The sequence below is a fragment of the Coregonus lavaretus genome (assembly GCF_964263955.1).
Source record: "Coregonus lavaretus genome assembly, chromosome: 5".
In the NCBI taxonomy this organism is placed as follows: domain Eukaryota; kingdom Metazoa; phylum Chordata; class Actinopteri; order Salmoniformes; family Salmonidae; genus Coregonus; species Coregonus lavaretus.
This window is the reverse complement of record NC_139992.1, coordinates 68,954,163-68,972,333: the sequence shown is the minus strand read 5'-3', so window position 1 is coordinate 68,972,333 and position 18,171 is coordinate 68,954,163. Positions and strand designations below refer to the sequence as shown.

Here is an 18,171-nt window from a genome sequence, read left to right as displayed (position 1 = left end):
TTGCAATGATCATGAGAACGATGAGGAATCAGCCCAGAACCACATGGGAGGATCTTGTCAATGATCTCAAGGCAGCTGGGACCATAGTCACCAAGAAAACTATTGGTAACACACTATGCCGTGAAGGACTGAAATCCTGCAGCGCCCGCAAGGTCCCCCTGCTCAAGAAAGCACATATACAGGCCCGTCTGAAGTTTGCCAATGAACATCTGAATGATTCAGAGGAGAACTGGGTGAAAGTGTTGTGGTCAGCTGAGACCAAAATCGAGTTATTTGGCATCAACTCAACTCGCCGTGTTTGGAGGAGGAGGAATGCTGCCTATGACCCCAAGAACACCATCCCCACCGTCAAACATGGAGGTGGAAACATTATGCTTTGGGGGTGTTTTTCTGCTAAGGGGACAGGACAACTTCACTGCATCAAAGGGACGATGGACGGGGCCATGTACCGTCAAATCTTGGGTGAGAACCTCCTTCCCTCAGCCAGGGCATTGAAAATGGGTCGTGGATGGGTATTCCAGCATGACAATGACCCAAAACACACAGCCAAGGCAACAAAGGAGTGGCTCAAGAAGAAGCACATTAAGGTCCTGGAATGGCCTAGCCAGTCTCCAGACTTTAATCCCATAGATTCGAGTTGCCAAACGTCAGCCTCGAAACCTTAATGACTTGGAGAAGATCTGCAAAGAGGAGTGGGACAAAATCCCTCCTGAGATGTGTGCAAACCTGGTGGCCAACTACAAGAAACGTCTGACCTCTGTGATTGCAAACAAGGGTTTTGCGACCAAGTACTAAGTCATGTTTTGCAGAGGGGTCAAATACTTATTTCCCTCATTAAAATGCAAATCAATTTATAACATTCTTGACATGTGTTTTTCTGGATTTTGTTGTTGTTATTCTGTCTCTCACTGTTCAAATAAACCTACCATTAAAATTATAGACTGATCATGTCTTTGTCAGTGGGCAAATGTACAAAATCAGCAGGGGATCAAATACTTTTTTCCCTCACTGTAAATCAAGAGGTTTGTACAGAAGTTTAGTTGCTAATTGAGGCGGCAGATAGCCTAGCAGTTAAGAGCGTTGGGCCAGTAACCGAAAGGACGCTGGTTCAAATCTCTGAGCCGACAAGGTGGAAAAATCTTCCGTTCTACCGTTGAGCAAGGCAGTTCACCCCCAACAATTGCTCCCTGGGTGCCGATGATGTCGAATAAGGCAGCAGCCCCCCACACCTCTCTGATAATATCTTTTTAAAGAAAAGTAAACATTTATTTGTTAGCACTTTATTAGCAGTTTTCCTGTAAATGCCAAATATAATTTGATAGAAAAGTGAATACTGCACACAGACTAAGGGGGTTTGCATAGGCTTAATACCATGTTTCTAAAACCTTTTAATAATAGGCTACTTTAAGAAAAACTTAAGGCAAGCGACTAATGTATGTCTAGCAAACACCACTGAAAAATTGTAACTTGATGTCAGAGATGAAACACATGCAACCAAGAAAACCTTGTGTGGATTTATTTGTTTAAATCATGAAAGCTGAGAACCCCTTTTAACCCATAGGCCAGGGTTTTGGAGTCTTAGAAACCTATGAAGGCAAAAATGTCATCAATGTCAGTCTCGTTCACACCCAAGGGTTTCTGAGCTGGAGTGTCAGGAGGGTCTCTACTTTGGTTGCTATGCTCATTGCTCAGGGACTGGTCGTCAGTCATCGTGGCCACACCCCCCGGTGAGTCTGGTAAAGTACTCCTCCTCCTTCTTCTCTTGTGTCTTAGTGACTGTTTTCTGTTGACACAGACTGCAGTCCTGATTGGTTCAAATAGAGTCCTGAATGGCTGAAAGCGAATTCTAGGGTGAGCCCTCCTCCACAGCGTCTTTAGCGACTGACAGGTCCTGGGTACTGCCCCTCTGAGTGACAGGGCCCAGCAAACCTCTCGTTTGTAGCTCTTCAGTTTCCCTTGTACACTGGGGAGACCAAGAACAAACACATAGGTTCCCATCAATTAATGTGACTGGAAGTTTTAGTTTGGACAAGGTGTGAAAAATATTTCCCATTGTGATAGTTGCAATAGATTATATTATTAAAAGCCCCGGTACAATAGAGTCCCTGTACCTGCAGCCCTCTGATTCCAGGTGTTTCATCCTCTGGCACTTCAGGTGCAGGAACGTCAGGCGCCCCTTCTCCTGACGTAGCTTCCTGCATTCACACCATTGCATCACTTCCTCCAGGTGGGCAGCCATGTTGTTGAAAGTGGTGGCTGTTTTCAGTTGCTTCAGAAACTTCCTCTTCTGACCAATCACAGCAGCATCCAGTGATGAAGGCTGCTCTTCTTCTATTGACACCTGCACAAAGAGTTCAAATAACAATCTAGTATAAATAACAACACTCATCATCAAATAACAAACTAAAATTAAAAGTAGTGGATTTTAATGTGTAATCCGTATAATATTCTGACATAAAAACAACCACACATACCTCTGGGATACCGCCATGGGTTCGTTTCAGCAAGGCCTTCATATCAAATCCAGAGACGGCACCTGTAATAAGGGAATTATATGGCTGTTATATTATATGTTCAAATGTAGACAACAGAACATAGGCTATACCAGGAGAGCAAAAAAATAGATCAATCTATCAAATTTATTTTATAAAGTCCTTTTTACATCAGCAGCTGTTACAAAGTGCTTTACAAATACCCAGCCTGAAACCCCAAAAAGCAAGCAATGCAGAGGCAGATGACACTAACCTGTATCACCAGTCCTCTGGAGTAAGACTGCAGTTCCCAGATCCAGTTTGCTGCTCTTCCTATTGGAGGGACCACCCAGAGCCTGCTTCCTACCCTCCTCTCCCTCCTCTCTGAACAGTCTATTGAGCACAGAGGACTTGGAGGCGCCTTTCTCTCCGAGGCCCCTAGGGGCCCGGGAATGCTGCATCTTCAGCAAGGAAGAGTCGGAGGGCCCAAGGAACTCAGCTATCCCTGCTGGCAGGGTGAAGTCTATGAGGAAGGCCATAGCCTGAGCCTGGGATACCTCCTTCAGGAGCTCCAGGAGGTGCTGGTAGAGAGGGGCCAGGCTACCCAGGATGCCCCGGAAAAACACCCTGAGGAGCAGATAGATACATTTTAGTCATTTAGCAGACACTCTTATCCAGAGCGACTTACAGTTGGTGCATTCGTCTTAAGATAGCTAGATGAGACAACCACATATCACAGTCCTAGTAAGTAAACTTTTTCCTCAATAAAGTAGTTATCAGCAAAGTCAGAGCTAGTAAGAAGGGACAAGTTTGAGGGGGGGGGCTGTGGGATTAAATCAAGATAGATGCTTTAATTGTGGAGGGGTTTAAAGTTAGGAAGTCTGTGGTAGAAGAACCATGTTCCATATTATTCAAAAGCAGTACTTCAGACATGACCCTGAAAGAGCCACGGGACTCACCACAGTCGACTAAGCATGCTGGTGAACACCACGTTCAACAGAATGAATTCCTTCGATTGGAGGTGCTGCCTCGCTAGTCTGGAGAGATTTGTCAAGGCAATCATGCACATCATGTTCATGTATAATTTGCGTTCCAGGTTGTCTTTTTTTGCAGTCATGCTGCACATTACAGAAGATTGTCATGTCGTACATACCCAGTCATCACTTTTGTCTCGAGACGTCTTCATTTATATTGGTCTTAAGTCATCACAGGATGCCTTAAGACATGTTGATGGCTGAGTAGGTATTAATGTGGTTCCTGACAAGTTAAAACACTTCTCCAGGCGTTGTGAGACCTTACAATATGCAACTGCAAAAAATATGACCTGGAACGACAGCAACAGTCATTTATATAGTAATAATAATAATAATAATACATTGGATTTAGAGCGCCTTTCAAAAAACTGAAGGACACTGTTAAGCAAAAAAGAGAGGTAAAAAAGCAAGGAGACAGATACAGCTGCTGAAGTCTCCCAGAGGAGAGAGAAAGAGGATACATGAAGGCTCTGGTGCAGTGATTGAGCAGACACGTCATCAGCCTGGCAGCTCCCAACACCTTGAGACAAAGCCATTCCAGCATGGGCTGACTGGGGACATCACACTGACCTGTCTCCGTAGCCAGCTGCCTGCAAACACAAGCACACATATATACACACATCAAGATTACAGTTAGCCAATACACCGTAGACTATCAAATACACATAGACCCAAAAACAAGTTACATGGATCTTGATGCTAGTGTGCTGTGTCAGCGTGATTAGATGCAGCTAAGTACGCCACCAAGGGCATTGGCACAGAACCATTTGCTAATAGCTAAATGCAGAGACTTTCTAGCTAGTTAGTACCTTTGCATTTTCTTTGGACATAGCTGCTTCAGGTCCAGAAGAGCAGCATCCAGCTTCATTTCCTTCAACCGGTTTATGCATTGCTCAACCTGCAGGGTTTTTTCAAAACTCAGTCAATAACCCTCTACATCAGGGGTGTCAAACTCATTTTTCCCTCAAGTGTGCAAAGCTGTCATCAAGGCAAAGGGTGGCTATTTGAAGAATCTCAAACATAAAATATATTTTGATTTGTTTAACACTTTTTTGGTTGCTACATGATTCCATATGTGTTATTTCATAGTTTGATGTCTTCACTATTATTCTACAATGTAAAGAAATGTAAAAATAAAGAAAAACCCTTGAATGAGTAGATGTGTCCAAACTTTTGACTGGTAGTGTATATAAAAATAAAATTAAAAATACCTTATTTACATAAGTATTCAGACCCTTTGCTATGAGACTGGAAATTGATTGTTTTTCAGTGGCATGGACTGGGAAACTAGTCAGGATCGAGGAAAAGATTAACAGAGCAAAGTACAGAGAGATCCTTAATGAAATCCTGCTCCAGAGCACTCATGACCTCAGAATGGGGTGAAGGTTCACCTTCCAACAAGACAACGACCCTAAGCAGACAGCCAAGACAACGCAGGAGTGGCTTCGGGACAAGTCTCAATGTCCTTGAGTTGCCCAGCCAGAGCCCGGACTTGAACCCGATCAAACGAGGGGAAAAAACGATTTAATAAATTTTAGAATAAGGCTGTAACCTAACAAAATGTGGAAAAAGTCAAGGGGTCTGAATACTTTCCGAAGGCACTGTATCTACACACACACATATACATCTCACTGTGACCTGCTCCTGCTGACTATCAGGCAGTCTGTTGCTGAGTGAGTGAGTGAGTGAGTGAGTGAGTGAGTGGTGGGGAGGGAGGGAGGGAGGGAGGGGGAGGGCCAGAGGTGTGTGTGTGTTGAGCACAGTCACTGGTGTTGAGAGAGCGCTGCAGCAGGCAGTCATGACAAGTGATGTGAGAACAACAAACAAATTAACTAGCACTAGCTAGCTACATAATTCTTGTTTGCCTACTATTTCATTGTATTCTGACCTTCCCCAGTCCTACCAATCATTAGCATACTAGACCCATCACACCGAGAGAGAGAAACTGAGAAATAATCATCCAACAGTTTCAGAGAGAGGGAGAGAGGATCGAAAGATGTACCGTCTCTCTGGGTATGTAGCCAGGGCTCAAAATTAAAGGGCATCCCGTCAACGATAAAAAAATATGATCGTGATGGTTCAAACAGACTCTGGGCCAGTTCTGGGACACAATGAGGCTAATGCAAAGGATCTGAACGTTTAGCTTAAAATGTTGATAAACTATTATTTCTTCACATTATATGCGCAGCAATACGCACACGGCAGTAGACTACGCGCGAACGCTCCAAAACGCAATTAAGAGGGAAGAGCGTTCTAAAAAGCGCAAGGCACATGCGAGCGGTTTCTTGTGACAGAGATCAAAATATCCTTTAGAAATTTAGAAAGATGCAACAACTAGCAAGGGTTGCTAATATGACTAGGATTGTGTCTATAAAATGTGGGCACTGGCCTTTCCTCCGCTCATGACCATTTGATCTGAACGAACAGCCTCGAGTATGTCAAGCCTTTAGACGTTAATTATCATAAATTATTGTCAAACATTAATTATATATTTAAATATAGATATTTAAAATGTATGGGACGGATTAAATTACACTTCGGGACGGTGATTAAAAAAGTTAGTCTCAAGCCCTGTATGTAGCAAGCTAGCTAGCTAGCTAACGTTGGCCAGGAAGTTGAAGTCAGAGGAGAGAGTGTCACGCAGAGATGAACCGATTAACTCCATTACTGACTAACAAATTAGAATAGTAGTGATTGATTAATAGTAGAATAAAAAACTCTTGATGATGGATCTCCCCTCTCTCTTTCCTTTCCATCTTGCTCCAGAGGGATGGATGACTGGGACATCAGGCTGCAGCCACACATGAATTGACAAAAAGCTATTTTTATACTGTAGTTGAAAATAACATTATTTTAGAGCTATGTGACTTGTATTAACACAATTTCACAATAATGTTTTCTGAAAAAAACATGTCTTACCCATACACAATCAATCACTTCTATAGTTCAGATTAACCTGGCAGCCCTGCCTAGAGGCCGGAGGGCCTAACTGAAAATCTGTTACATTTCCTTGCCGTCAAAATTCAGTCCATCTTTTTTGGGAATTTCCGATGCTCCCTAAATGTCTACCTTTCATTTCAGTGATTATTAGCAAGCTGGACACAGTCAAGAAACTGTATTAATGTAGGTCAATTATCATTTCTGCACAGTTCCGATTTAGTTTTAGTCATTTTAAAGTATATTGAGTTTGTTTTCCTACACACAAAAACATAATATAAAAAAAACATTGACACCCCTGCTCTACATCAATCAATAACAATTGGTCTCATCTCACTGTAGCCTGAAAAAGAGAAAAACACCCAGCACACTGGTGATCTTGATTCTTCCAACGTGGATCTTTTCTAAACTGTATCCTAATTAGCTATTAACAATATTGCCTAGTCAGACCATTATTACTGTTCCAGCTGCTGATAGGTGTCATTAGGTAGGTAATGTAAGTGTAGCACAGAGCATTTTCAAACAACCTTTAAAGGGTAACTCTCAACTAGGGCTGTGGCAGTCACAAAATTGTCAGCCGGTTATTGTCATGCCGGTCTCACGGTAATTTACCATTAATTAACATAAACACATTTATCATCCCCCGGCCTCCACACCGCTGATGGGTGCCTTTGGAACATCTACATTTTAAAAAAGTGGAATAAATAAATTGAATATACACCATCACAATAAATCCATTATTTGGAGTTAATGCCTAAAGAAACATGATATGAAGAAAATGTATTTCTGAAGAACAGAATATGAGTTGGCCTACTGTATGTTATATGGCTATGCTGTATGGCATAGGCTATAGGCTTGTTCATTTAGCTGACAAGATATGATTATAAGTCCTGTGCCATTATTTTATACTGAACAAAAAATTTTAACGCAACATGCAACAATTTCAACGATTTTATTGAGTTACAGTTCATATAAAGGAAATCAGTCAATTGAAATAAATTAATTAGGCCCTCATCTATGGATTTCACATGACTGGGCAGGAGCGCAGCCAAGGGTGGGCCTGGGAAGACATAGGCCCACCCACTGGGGAGCCACAAAAGGGCTTTATTACGGACAGAAATTACAGACGATCCCGCAGGAGAAGAAGCCGGATGTGGAGGTCCTGGCCTGGTGTGGTTACACGTGGTCTGCAGTTTTCAGGCCGGTTTGACGTACTGCCAAATTCTCTAAAACGACGTTGGAGGCAGGTTATGGTAGAGAAATTAACAATAAATTCTCTGGCAACAGCTCTGGTGGACATTCCTGCAGTCAGCATGCCAATTGTGTTGTGTGACAAAACTGCACATTTTAGAGTGGCCTTTTATTGTCCCCAGCACAAAGTGCCCCTGTGTAACGATCATGCTGTTTAATCAGCTTCTTGATATGCCACACCTGTCAGGTGGATGGATTATCTTCGCAAAGGAGAAACGTTCACTAACAGGAATGTAAACAAACTTTTTGTGCGTATGGAAAAATTCTGGGATCTTTTATTTCAGCTCATGAAACACTTTACATGTTGGGTATATATTATTGTTCAGTATATGATTTTATAGTAAGAGGAATATAATTGAACTTAGTTGAATAAAATAGAAAGGATATTTTTCCCATTCTGGAGCGAGTCTGAATATGAAGTGGCTTTGTTGAGCATAAAAGTGATAATTTGAAACAGGTCCTATACGCTAGAGTTAGTTTTGGCAGCTTTAGTTGTGAATGATACAAACCTTAGAAAGTCTTAGAAATCAAAACATACAGTGGGGGAAAAAAGTATTTAGTCAGCCACCAATTGTGCAAGTTCTCCCACTTAAAAAGATAGAGGCCTGTAATTTTCATCATAGGTACACGCCAACTATGACAGACAAAATTAGAAAAATAAATCCAGACAATCACATTGTAGGATTTTTTATGAATTTATTTGCAAATTATGGTGGAAAATAAGTATTTGGTCAATAACAAAAGTTTCTCAATACTTTGTTATATACCCTTTGTTGGCAATGACACAGGTCAAACGTTTTCTGTAAGTCTTCACAAGGTTTTCACACACTGTTGCTGGTATTTTGGCCCATTCCTCCATGCAGATCTCCTCTAGAGCAGTGATGTTTTGGGGCTGTCGCTGGGCAACACGGACTTTCAACTCCCTCCCAAGATTTTCTATGGGGTTGAGATCTGGAGACTGGCTAGGCCACTCCAGGACCTTGAAATGCTTCTTACGAAGCCACTCCTTCGTTGCCCGGGCGGTGTGTTTGGGATCATTGTCATGCTGAAAGACCCAGCCACGTTTCATCTTCAATGCCCTTGCTGATGGAAGGAGGTTTTCACTCAAAATCTCACGATACATGGCCCCATTCATTCTTTCCTTTACACGGATCAGTCGTCCTGGTCCCTTTGCAGAAAAACAGCCCCAAAGCATGATGTTTCCACCCCCATGCTTCACAGTAGGTATGGCGTTCTTTGGATGCAACTCAGCATTCTTTGTCCTCCAAACACGACGAGTTGAGTTTTTACCAAAAAGTTCTATTTTGGTTTCATCTGACCATATGACATTCTCCCAATCCTCTTCTGGATCATCCAAATGCACTCTAGCAAACTTCAGACGGGCCTGGACATGTACTGGCTTAAGCAGGGGGACACGTCTGGCACTGCAGGATTTGAGTCCCTGGCGGCGTAGTGTGTTACTGATGGTAGGCTTTGTTACTTTGGTCCCAGCTCTCTGCAGGTCATTCACTAGGTCCCCCCGTATGGTTCTGGGATTTTTGCTCACCGATCTTGTGATCATTTTGACCCCACAGGGTGAGATCTTGCGTGGAGCCCCAGATCGAGGGAGATTATCAGTGGTCTTGTATGTCTTCCATTTCCTAATAATTGCTCCCACAGTTGATTTCTTCAAACCAAGCTGCTTACCTATTGCAGATTCAGTCTTCCCAGCCTGGTGCAGGTCTACAATTTAGTTTCTGGTGTCCTTTGACAGCTCTTTGGTCTTGGCCATAGTGGAGTTTGGAGTGTGACTGTTTGAGGTTGTGGACAGGTGTCTTTTATACTGATAAGTTCAAACAGGTGCCATTAATACAGGTAACGAGTGGAGGACAGAGGAGCCTCTTAAAGAAGAAGTTACAGGTCTGTGAGAGCCAGAAATCTTGCTTGTTTGTAGGTGACCAAATACTTATTTTCTACCATAATTTGCAAATAAATTCATTAAAAATCCTACAATGTGATTTTCTGGATTTTTTCCCTTCAATTTGTCTGTCATAGTTGACGTGTACCTATGATAAATTACAGGGCTCTCATCTTTTTAAGTGGGAGAACTTGCACAATTGGTGGCTGACTAAATACTTTTTTTCCCCACTGTATGGGCTGCATGATGCAACTATAGGTTATTGATGATTTGAGAAAGTCACAAAAAAAGCTTGCACTCTGTCCTTGCCTCAGGCTGCACAGCTGTTCTCTCAAGTGATCATATTTTCACCCATCAGATTATTCTCAGATTTAGAATGGCCCATTATCAAATGGGCAGGAACAGAGGAAAAAACTACATGTAAAAACACTGTATGCCATGGGCTCTCCAACCCTGTTCCTACAGTTATCCATTGCTTACATTTGTGAAACCAAGTGAAATGAGTTCGGGAACATCGATAGTAACAGCCCGTCTGCACGCTCGAGACACTGCACGCTTGAGAAATGAATAAAGAAGAGAGAGGAGGAGATGGAAAGCATGGTGGTGAGATATTCTGTATAGCTAAAGGTAATGTGCCAACCAATTAATTATGAAAATAAATCACTATTACTAGGCTATTCAAAATCAAATAGACATTCACTATAATCGTAAGCTACCTGTAAGCCGCCCTGCACAATCAATGAACCAACAGCATCGCCTACGGCTATACGTTCTTTCCCAGACTCATGGATAGACATTTTGGAGCGTAGCATAAGGTAACCAGTCCATCCAGTATGCATAATAATATAGTCCACACTCAAAGGCGATTACTCTAATTTGTTTAATTTTGGAATATAAGATAGACCAATTATGTACCAAAGACATCTTAAATCAGTTTTGTTTGATGTTTTTCTGCCATGCGTAATATGTAGTAGGCTATTTCTATTCAGTTTTTTTGGGGGGGGGGCTTTGGCTCATAAGCCTATGCGCATGCGTAAGCTCTAATATGTGTATGGGTGTTTTGAATTAGTCATCACCTTCGAATGCGCTGTCCATTTCGATGTGTTAGGCTTTGAAACAACATCCACAATGACCATGGTTTACACTCGGTTTCAACCTGCTGTTGAACTTCCTTCTTCAAATTGATCATCATAGTGAGGTGAGTTTTAAAAGCAGGATACGGTTTTGATGATAAGGGTTTGATGTGATTTTTGATTTCATTTGCATTGATGTCAGAGTGGTTAGAGGGACAATAGAGCCCTGAGTACCAGGCCACTAGCGACCTGATAGTCATTAGCAAGTTGGGTACTATCAAAGCATGTCCAGAGTGCATAAGAGAAGATTACCGTGACTCAACAGTCACATGGAATTTTACTGGGGTCATGACTTGTGAATGCCAGTGTGGCGGTAATACAGTCACCGCAACAGCCCTACTCTCAACCCCAATTTCAACCTTTGCCCAACCCTTTCAAATTGTAAAAAAATATGCATTCAGATGAGAAGTTGTGGGTGGGGGGAATTGCTCATAAATATTCATTTTAGGGGTGGGTAAACATCGTTGTACCTGATCCCAACACTTTCTCACTAAAGTATACGTACCAGAAGTCCACTGGCACACCACAAATAGAACAATGAGACAGATACTGTATTCCACCGGATGTATAAATGTGAAGCATCCGCTTGGCGTTTCCACTCACTACCAAATATGGTGGTGAGCGGAAGCTCAGTGGCCGGCAATGGGAGAAGATGGAACGAGATGGATTTTGTCCGACATTCTGCAAATGTTCACATCGATGAAACATTTGATCTCAATACAGTTCTCTGTTCCCAAAACTAAAATATGTTACGAACAGAGTGGACTAAGTTTTGTAGACTTTACCCTTTGCCAAAGCTTCCAAAAATGGTGTTGTTTAGAAGGAGTGCAAGGGCGAATTGAGTTTTTGCACACACGCACTTCCCAAAGTAGGCGTTCCCTAACAGAAATATGCAAATACATGCTAGAATGAGCAAATAGGATCTCGCTAGCTCGTTCTTGGCTCTGCCCCCCTCCTTGCTTGTTCTGCCCATTATTACTAATTTGTTTGCATTGGAAACATTTGTTCCCATTGGATTAGTTATGAACATCTTTGGGCATGCTCTGATAATATTCTGTGCATCACGAACAAGTACAGCTCTGGACAGTTAGCTCACAGTGGTAAGGCGCCGAATTCCTGACATCTATTGCCACTTGCGGTGTAAGTTTGAATCCCCCATGCGCTGCCAAAATAATCTTTGAAATGTGGATTCACATTTATTGCAGTATTGTGTTGGGGAGAAAAGTGCAATAATTGCCTCGAAAATTAAGATTAGGGGCTCAATTCAATCCATGTCACTTTGTAGCATTTAAGCAGTAGCTCTTTTTCCAATGGTCAAATTAACTCTTGGGTAATGTCAGTATTCGATGTCCATCCATGTCTGAGGACGTCAGGAGATGACGTGGAAACCAGCCACTACGGGCAACAGTGAGCTTTCAGTTTTGCTAGGGTTTTGTGGACGGGATGGGTGTAAGCACCTGCCTCCAATTCCAAAGGTTGCAAGTTCGAATCCAGCGACAGAACGTTGCTTTGATATTCTTTTTTTTTAAGCATATCTCAAACCTTAACCCTTACCTTAACCATTTGCAGTTAATGCCTAACCTTGAGAATTTGTAGTTAATGCCTAAACTTAACCTTAAAAGACTTCGAAATTTGACGTTTGAGAAACATGGATGTTTAACGTCTAATTCTGACGTGAGAGCTGGTAGCAACTACTACCAGGGGCAAGCCCTCTCACAGGTAGGCCTATGCTTTCACTTTTCAGAATTAGAAGTGTGTGGACACAGGATGAATATTGTAAATAAAGGATTTATATGCCCGATGTGGTATTAGAACTCACAACCATTGAACTATGAGCCAACAGTTTTAGCAGACTGCGCCACCAATCAGTCATAACAGTTGAGGACAAAATACAACAGGTTGACATCTACTTCTTGTTACAATGGATATAGCTACGAATATAAAACGTATAATCCTCATTGCCTACATGTTTTCTTTCTTTCGTAAAAGCAATATAGATGTGTATGAAACAGTAAGCAAAAACATTGAATTTGGTCAAATGCGGAAATGCCTTACTACCTTTTGAATTGTGTGTAATATCAGTAGTCTAGTCAAGACCATTGTCAAATAAGGCACACCGTCACCTGCTTTTATAGTAAGCCTTGAGGTGGTACCACCCAGCACATCTAGAAGGGAGTGTATTTCATACCGAACCGCTCCTTTGAGATGACATAAAGGCCTCTACATCACGACTTCAATGGTAGAATTGAACCAATAGGCTCAAAAAGAGCTAGATTTACTACTAAAATACCAAAATATCACTTTTGCAACGAACTGTTATAAGACCAGATTTGACTTGTTTCACTATAACTAAGCCTAAAACATATGCTTTTCGATGATGATTATATTTTTTAAATCATGAAAGTTACTTTTTAATTGGTGATACTCAATTCCCAACTTGGAAGTCAACACAAATCTTCTAAACGTCCACGTCTGGTTGCAGGGGGTTTGATTGAATTTAGAAAATGCTCCATTATTATATTAAATATATTTTTTCTCCCTGAAGTAATCCAACAATGTGCACGCCGCAAACTTGTCTATTCCAAATCTGATCTCATTGAACATTCTCTGTGCTACGCTTAACATTACATAACTAATAAGGCCTATCAGCTGGAACAGTAGCCTAGTAATAATGGTCTGAAAATACAATATTTTGTAAAGTTATTTCATAATAGGCTATAACTTAGTTACTAGGTTGGTAAAAATAACAATAATAAATGGTCAGGTAATGTAGGCCTTTTTCTTGATACTCACCTGTTTGAGAATCCTGAAAGGCTTGTGTTGCCGGAGACTGTTATTGAGAACATAGAGAAGCTCGTACAGGACACGGATCTCAGTCTGCAGGACTCGACTGCCAAGCAACTTGAGCACTTTCTCATTTTCCTCCAGGACACGTTTTACATATGTACCTATTACAAGGATACAATGCACAGTACACACACGCATGAAAAAGCAGTAAACAAACACCGCACATTTGTGATGTAAATAGTTTTTATCTAGTTAGCCTAACTTTTACAGAGCAAGACCAAGAGCAATTTTCTCTGGCATAAGTCAGAACACTCCCCACGTGTGTACCGTAGCTTGATGTAGTCTGCAGCAGGGCTAGTTTCCGTTAGCTAATGTGGCTCTTATTACACAGCAAAAGGACGCGCCAAAAAGTTTATGCAGAAATTTGATAAACTACATACCTGTTGAGAGACCGAATGGTATATGGACAGTTGAAACCGCACTTGGAAAGGGAATGTTTACTTTATTCCACGGTTCTTCAGCCATGCTCGCTTCCATTTCAACGCAAACCAAGGAAGTTAAAGCTAGCCAATTAGAATCAAGGAAATAGAAACGTCATCACCAGGCTTTAAAGGTACAGTTGCAGCTCGGCACACAGCTCTGTTTCAGAGAAGCAACCAGCAGGCTGTATTATTCATTGCCAATACCTTACCCAAAATAAAACAAATACTATCTCTGGTATTATAAAAGTATAGATTTAATCCACATCATAACCACACCAACATAAACACATGAATTCATCAAACTGAATGACAAAATTATACAGAATGTGTGGAGCTAAAAAAAAAAAAAGTTGAGCATAGCAAGAGTCAGGTAGCTTCAAGTATGTTCCAAAATCCATGATATGACATGCGCGTTGACTTCATCCATCACAGACTCCTCAGCCCTTCCCTTCACTGTAAGCCCATGGCTGCCTCCTTCAATCCAGTGAACAGTCACTGGAGACTTCATCTCCTTTAACACATCATCCAGAAGGATCTGGACACAGGAAGAATTATCAGTGCAAAACAAAATTGGGACCAGAAATAATGTTTCTTCCAGCCCATCAGTTTGAAATAATAAAATAACATACACAATCAAAAAAGAGAGATGAATGTGCAAACTTTAATGGTTTCATTATAAGGAAGAGACGTAATCAGTTTGAAGTAAAGCACATGCATAATAAAAAAAATGGAGATGTGCATGTGCAAACTTGAATGGTTTCTGTGAATGCATTGTCCAGACACCCATCACCATTCTCACCTTCTCACACATGTTGTCTGCAGTACCAGACAGAAACAGCACAGGCACCTCCTTGGGCAGCCCCCTGAGGTCCTCACTCCGCTGGCGATGGGTGTGTGTCAGTCCTGGAGGGTGTAGGGGAAAGGACAGACAGACCAGTCCCTGCACTGCATCCTCTGAGCCACCACTGAGCTGCCTGGCCAGGGAAGAGGCAGCACGAGACCCCATAGAACGGCCTGAAGTGGAGGGTACACAGTGAGTATTATATCTGTCTTGGAAGTGATTGCTTAAGAATAACTAGTTTATGGATCAATTAACACTGCTCAATACTAATGGCCCCAGTAACCACCAATACTCAGAATATTTCCCTGGTGAGGGGTTTCCACTAGCTTCTATAGCCACAAAGTCAGATTCCACAGCCACAAAGTCAAAATTGGCAACAAAAAAAAAAGTATTTAAGGTTAGCAGTGTGGTTAAGGTTAGGTTTAAAATCAAATTTTAATAAGATACATTTTAAAAATAGGTGTGATTTATGACTGTGGGTATAGAACAATTATGAATATATACCCTGGATTGCAGATGCTATTTATTGGCCATTGAGAGACATCTAGTGTATATATAAATCATTGGTATAGAAGCTAATGAGGACCCTGGTGAGGAGGGCCACTGTCTGGGCAAGGGGTTGGAGATACAGTAGAGAGCTACAGTGCATTTGGAAAGTTTTCAGACCCCTTGACCATTTTTTCCACATTTTGTTACGTTACAGCCTTATTCTAAAATTGATTAAATTGTTATTTTTTTCCTCATCAATCTACACACAATACCCCATTATGACAAAGCAAAGACCGTTTTATAGAGATTTCAGCAAAAAGTATTCAGACCCTTTACTCAGTACTTTGTTGAAGCACCTTTGTCAGCGATTACAGCCTCAAGTCTTCTTGGGTATGACGCTACAAGCTTGGCACACCTGTATTTGGTGAGTTTCTCCCATTCTTCTCTGCAGATCCTCTCAAGGTCTGTCAGGTTGGATGGGGAGCGTCGCTGCACAGCTATTTTCAGGTCTCTCCAGAGATGTTCAATCGGGTTCAAGTCTGGGCTCTGGCTGGGCCACTCAATGACATTCAGAGACTTGTCCTGAAGCCACTCCTGCGTTGTCTTGGCAGTGTGCTTAGGGTTGTTGTCCTGTTGGAAGGTGAACCTTCGCCCCATTCTGAGGTCATGAGTGCTCTGGAGCAGGTTTTCATCAAGTTTCTCCCTGTACTTTGCTAAGTTAATCTTTCCCTTGATCCTGACTAGTCTCCCAGTTCCTGCCACTGAAAAACATCCCCACAGCACGATGCTGCCACCACCATGCTTCACCGTAGTGATGGTGCCAGGTTTCCTCCAGACGTGACGCTTGGCATTCAGGCCAAAGAGTTCAATCTTGGTTTCATCAGACCAGAGAATCTTGTTTCTCATGGTCCGAGAGTCTTTAGGTGCCTTTTGGCAAACTCCAAGAGGGCTGTCATGTGCATTTTACTGAGGAGTGGCTTCCGTCTGGACACACTACCATAAAAGCCTGATTGGTGGAGTGCTGCAAAGATGGTTGTCCTTCTGGAAGGTTCTCCCATCTCCACAGAGGAACTCTGGAGCTCTGTCAGAGTGACCATCGGGATCTTGGTCACCTTCCTGACCAAGGCCCTTCTCCCCCGATTGCTCAGTTTGGCCGGACGGCCAGCTCTTGGAAGAGTCTTGGTGGTTCCAAACTTCCTCCATTTAAGAATGATGGAGGCCACTGTGCTCTTGGGGACCTTCAATACTGCAGACATTTTTGCTAACCTTCTCCAGATCTGTGCCTCAACACAATCCTGTCTTGGAGCTCTACGGACAATTCCTTCGACCTCATGGCTTGGTTTTTGATCTGATATGCACTGTCAACTGTGGGACCTTATATAGACAGGTGTGTGCCTTTCCAAATCATGTCCAATCAATTGAATGTATCACAGGTGGACTCCAATCAAGCTGTAGAAACATCTCAAGGATGATCAATGGAAACAGGATGCACTTGAGCTCAATTTCAAATCTCATAGCAAAGGGTCTGAATACTTAAGTAAATAAGGTTTCTGTTTTTTTGTTTGTAATACATTTGCAAAGGATTCTAAAAAACTGTTTTCACTTTGTTATTATGGGGTATTGTATGTAGATTGATGAGGAAAAATAATAATTTAATAAATTTTAGAATAAGACTAATGTAACAAAATGTGGAAAAAAGGGTCTGAATACTTTCCGAATGCACTGTATGTGCAGATAAACATTGAGCAAGGATCTTTCATAATTATGCAATTGTATTTGTTATGTAAGCATAAACCCCTAGCATGGCTCATTATCACTGGGAAATACATAAGGCCAATTATGAGATTTAATTGAGGTTATAAAATAGTTTTGATTGCTTACCACCAAGAAATATGTTTCTTATTGTGAATTTCTCAAGATTTTTCAAGTATTCCTGCAAAATAAAACAGGATATTTCCATTAATGGCACACTTGCATTCAGTGAAGAAACTAGATTAGATTTTCATAGCCAACTAAAGACAAGGCTTTTTATGACTCGCTATTCTTTCTTCACAATGTCTATAGAAAGAAACATGCACAAATCTGGATTTCAAAAATTATTCTTACCCAAACGGCATGGTAAGCCTTCACTCTGTAAACCAGGTTTAAACCTTTACATGTGAAGCGAAGACATAGCAGGCCATTCGATGAGAGTGCATGAGCAAGAGAAACCAAATGTTTGAAGTTCATGTCCCCACCAGCCCCGTGAGTCAGGATGACAGCAGTCTGCACATCACTGGAATTGGCGGGGATACTCAACACAGCAACTAGATGTTTTGCCCCAAAAGGTATTGTCATGCTGTCCTGCAAAATAATTCGACTTAGTGAGTCATTTAAACTTGACCAGGTAACCTATCCGATACTTATATCAACTGTATGACTCGTATCAATTGTCAACAAACATTTTACCTCTTGAATCGTTTCCATGCTGCCATTTGTTTATCCCGCGTAGTTTCTTCTAAATCTCATGACTTCTCAACTTCACTGTAAACTATTCATAAGACGCCATCTAGTGTACTGGAGTCGATGGTACCACACAATCTAAAATAGATGATTTGGGAGAAATTATTTGACTATCATAAAATGGTTGGAAACTCAGTATACAGGCTAATGTATACTACGATTTTAGTACACAACATGTATTTCATTATTAATTTTTCCTAGCTCCCTGGCCGACAGTGACATGACTTCGAGCTATGAGCAATAACCCTCCCAACTACACACACTGGTCTAGCCAGTGTGTGTGTGGAGTGACAAATACATTTCCAAGGTCAGGTCTTGCTTTATTACTTTAAATATGCCTCATAGGA

The 18,171-nt window shown here is 41.6% G+C and overlaps 2 protein-coding genes across 2 annotated transcripts; both read right to left on the bottom strand.

Moving 5' to 3' along the window:
• Window positions 1-1,267: 1,267 nt before the first annotated feature.
• rmp64 (ribonuclease MRP subunit p64) lies at window positions 1,268-14,054 on the bottom strand. Its single transcript, XM_084161402.1, has 9 exons — window positions 13,951-14,054; window positions 13,517-13,671; window positions 4,315-4,403; window positions 3,967-4,095; window positions 3,431-3,508; window positions 2,746-3,098; window positions 2,475-2,536; window positions 2,112-2,341; window positions 1,268-1,963 (listed from the first exon to the last, which is right to left on the bottom strand). Exons 1-9 carry the CDS (start codon window positions 14,045-14,047, stop codon window positions 1,579-1,581), a joined length of 1,578 nt encoding a protein of 525 aa, XP_084017528.1. The 5' UTR covers window positions 14,048-14,054; the 3' UTR covers window positions 1,268-1,578.
• A 172-nt stretch (window positions 14,055-14,226) lies between these two features.
• tex30 (testis expressed 30) lies at window positions 14,227-17,796 on the bottom strand (the record flags this gene model as incomplete). Its single annotated transcript, XM_084161603.1, has 5 exons — window positions 14,227-14,527; window positions 14,792-15,006; window positions 17,204-17,255; window positions 17,429-17,681; window positions 17,771-17,796. 5 exons carry the CDS (start codon window positions 17,794-17,796, stop codon window positions 14,369-14,371), a joined length of 705 nt encoding a protein of 234 aa, XP_084017729.1. The 3' UTR covers window positions 14,227-14,368.
• Between the last annotated feature and the right edge of the window lie 375 nt (window positions 17,797-18,171).

Bases quoted from the DNA above. Each gene is read 5' to 3' on its own strand.
- rmp64 (XM_084161402.1), bottom strand. From the start codon at position 14,047: ATGGAAGCGAGCATGGCTGAAGAACCGTGGAATAAAGTAAACATTCCC. The intron at 2,342-2,474 runs GTATGTGTGGTT...CTCTTTGTGCAG, and splicing joins CCCATGGCGGTATCCCAGAG to GTGTCAATAGAAGAAGAGCA. The intron at 1,964-2,111 runs GTACAGGGACTC...TGGTCTCCCCAG, and splicing joins CTGGAATCAGAGGGCTGCAG to TGTACAAGGGAAACTGAAGA.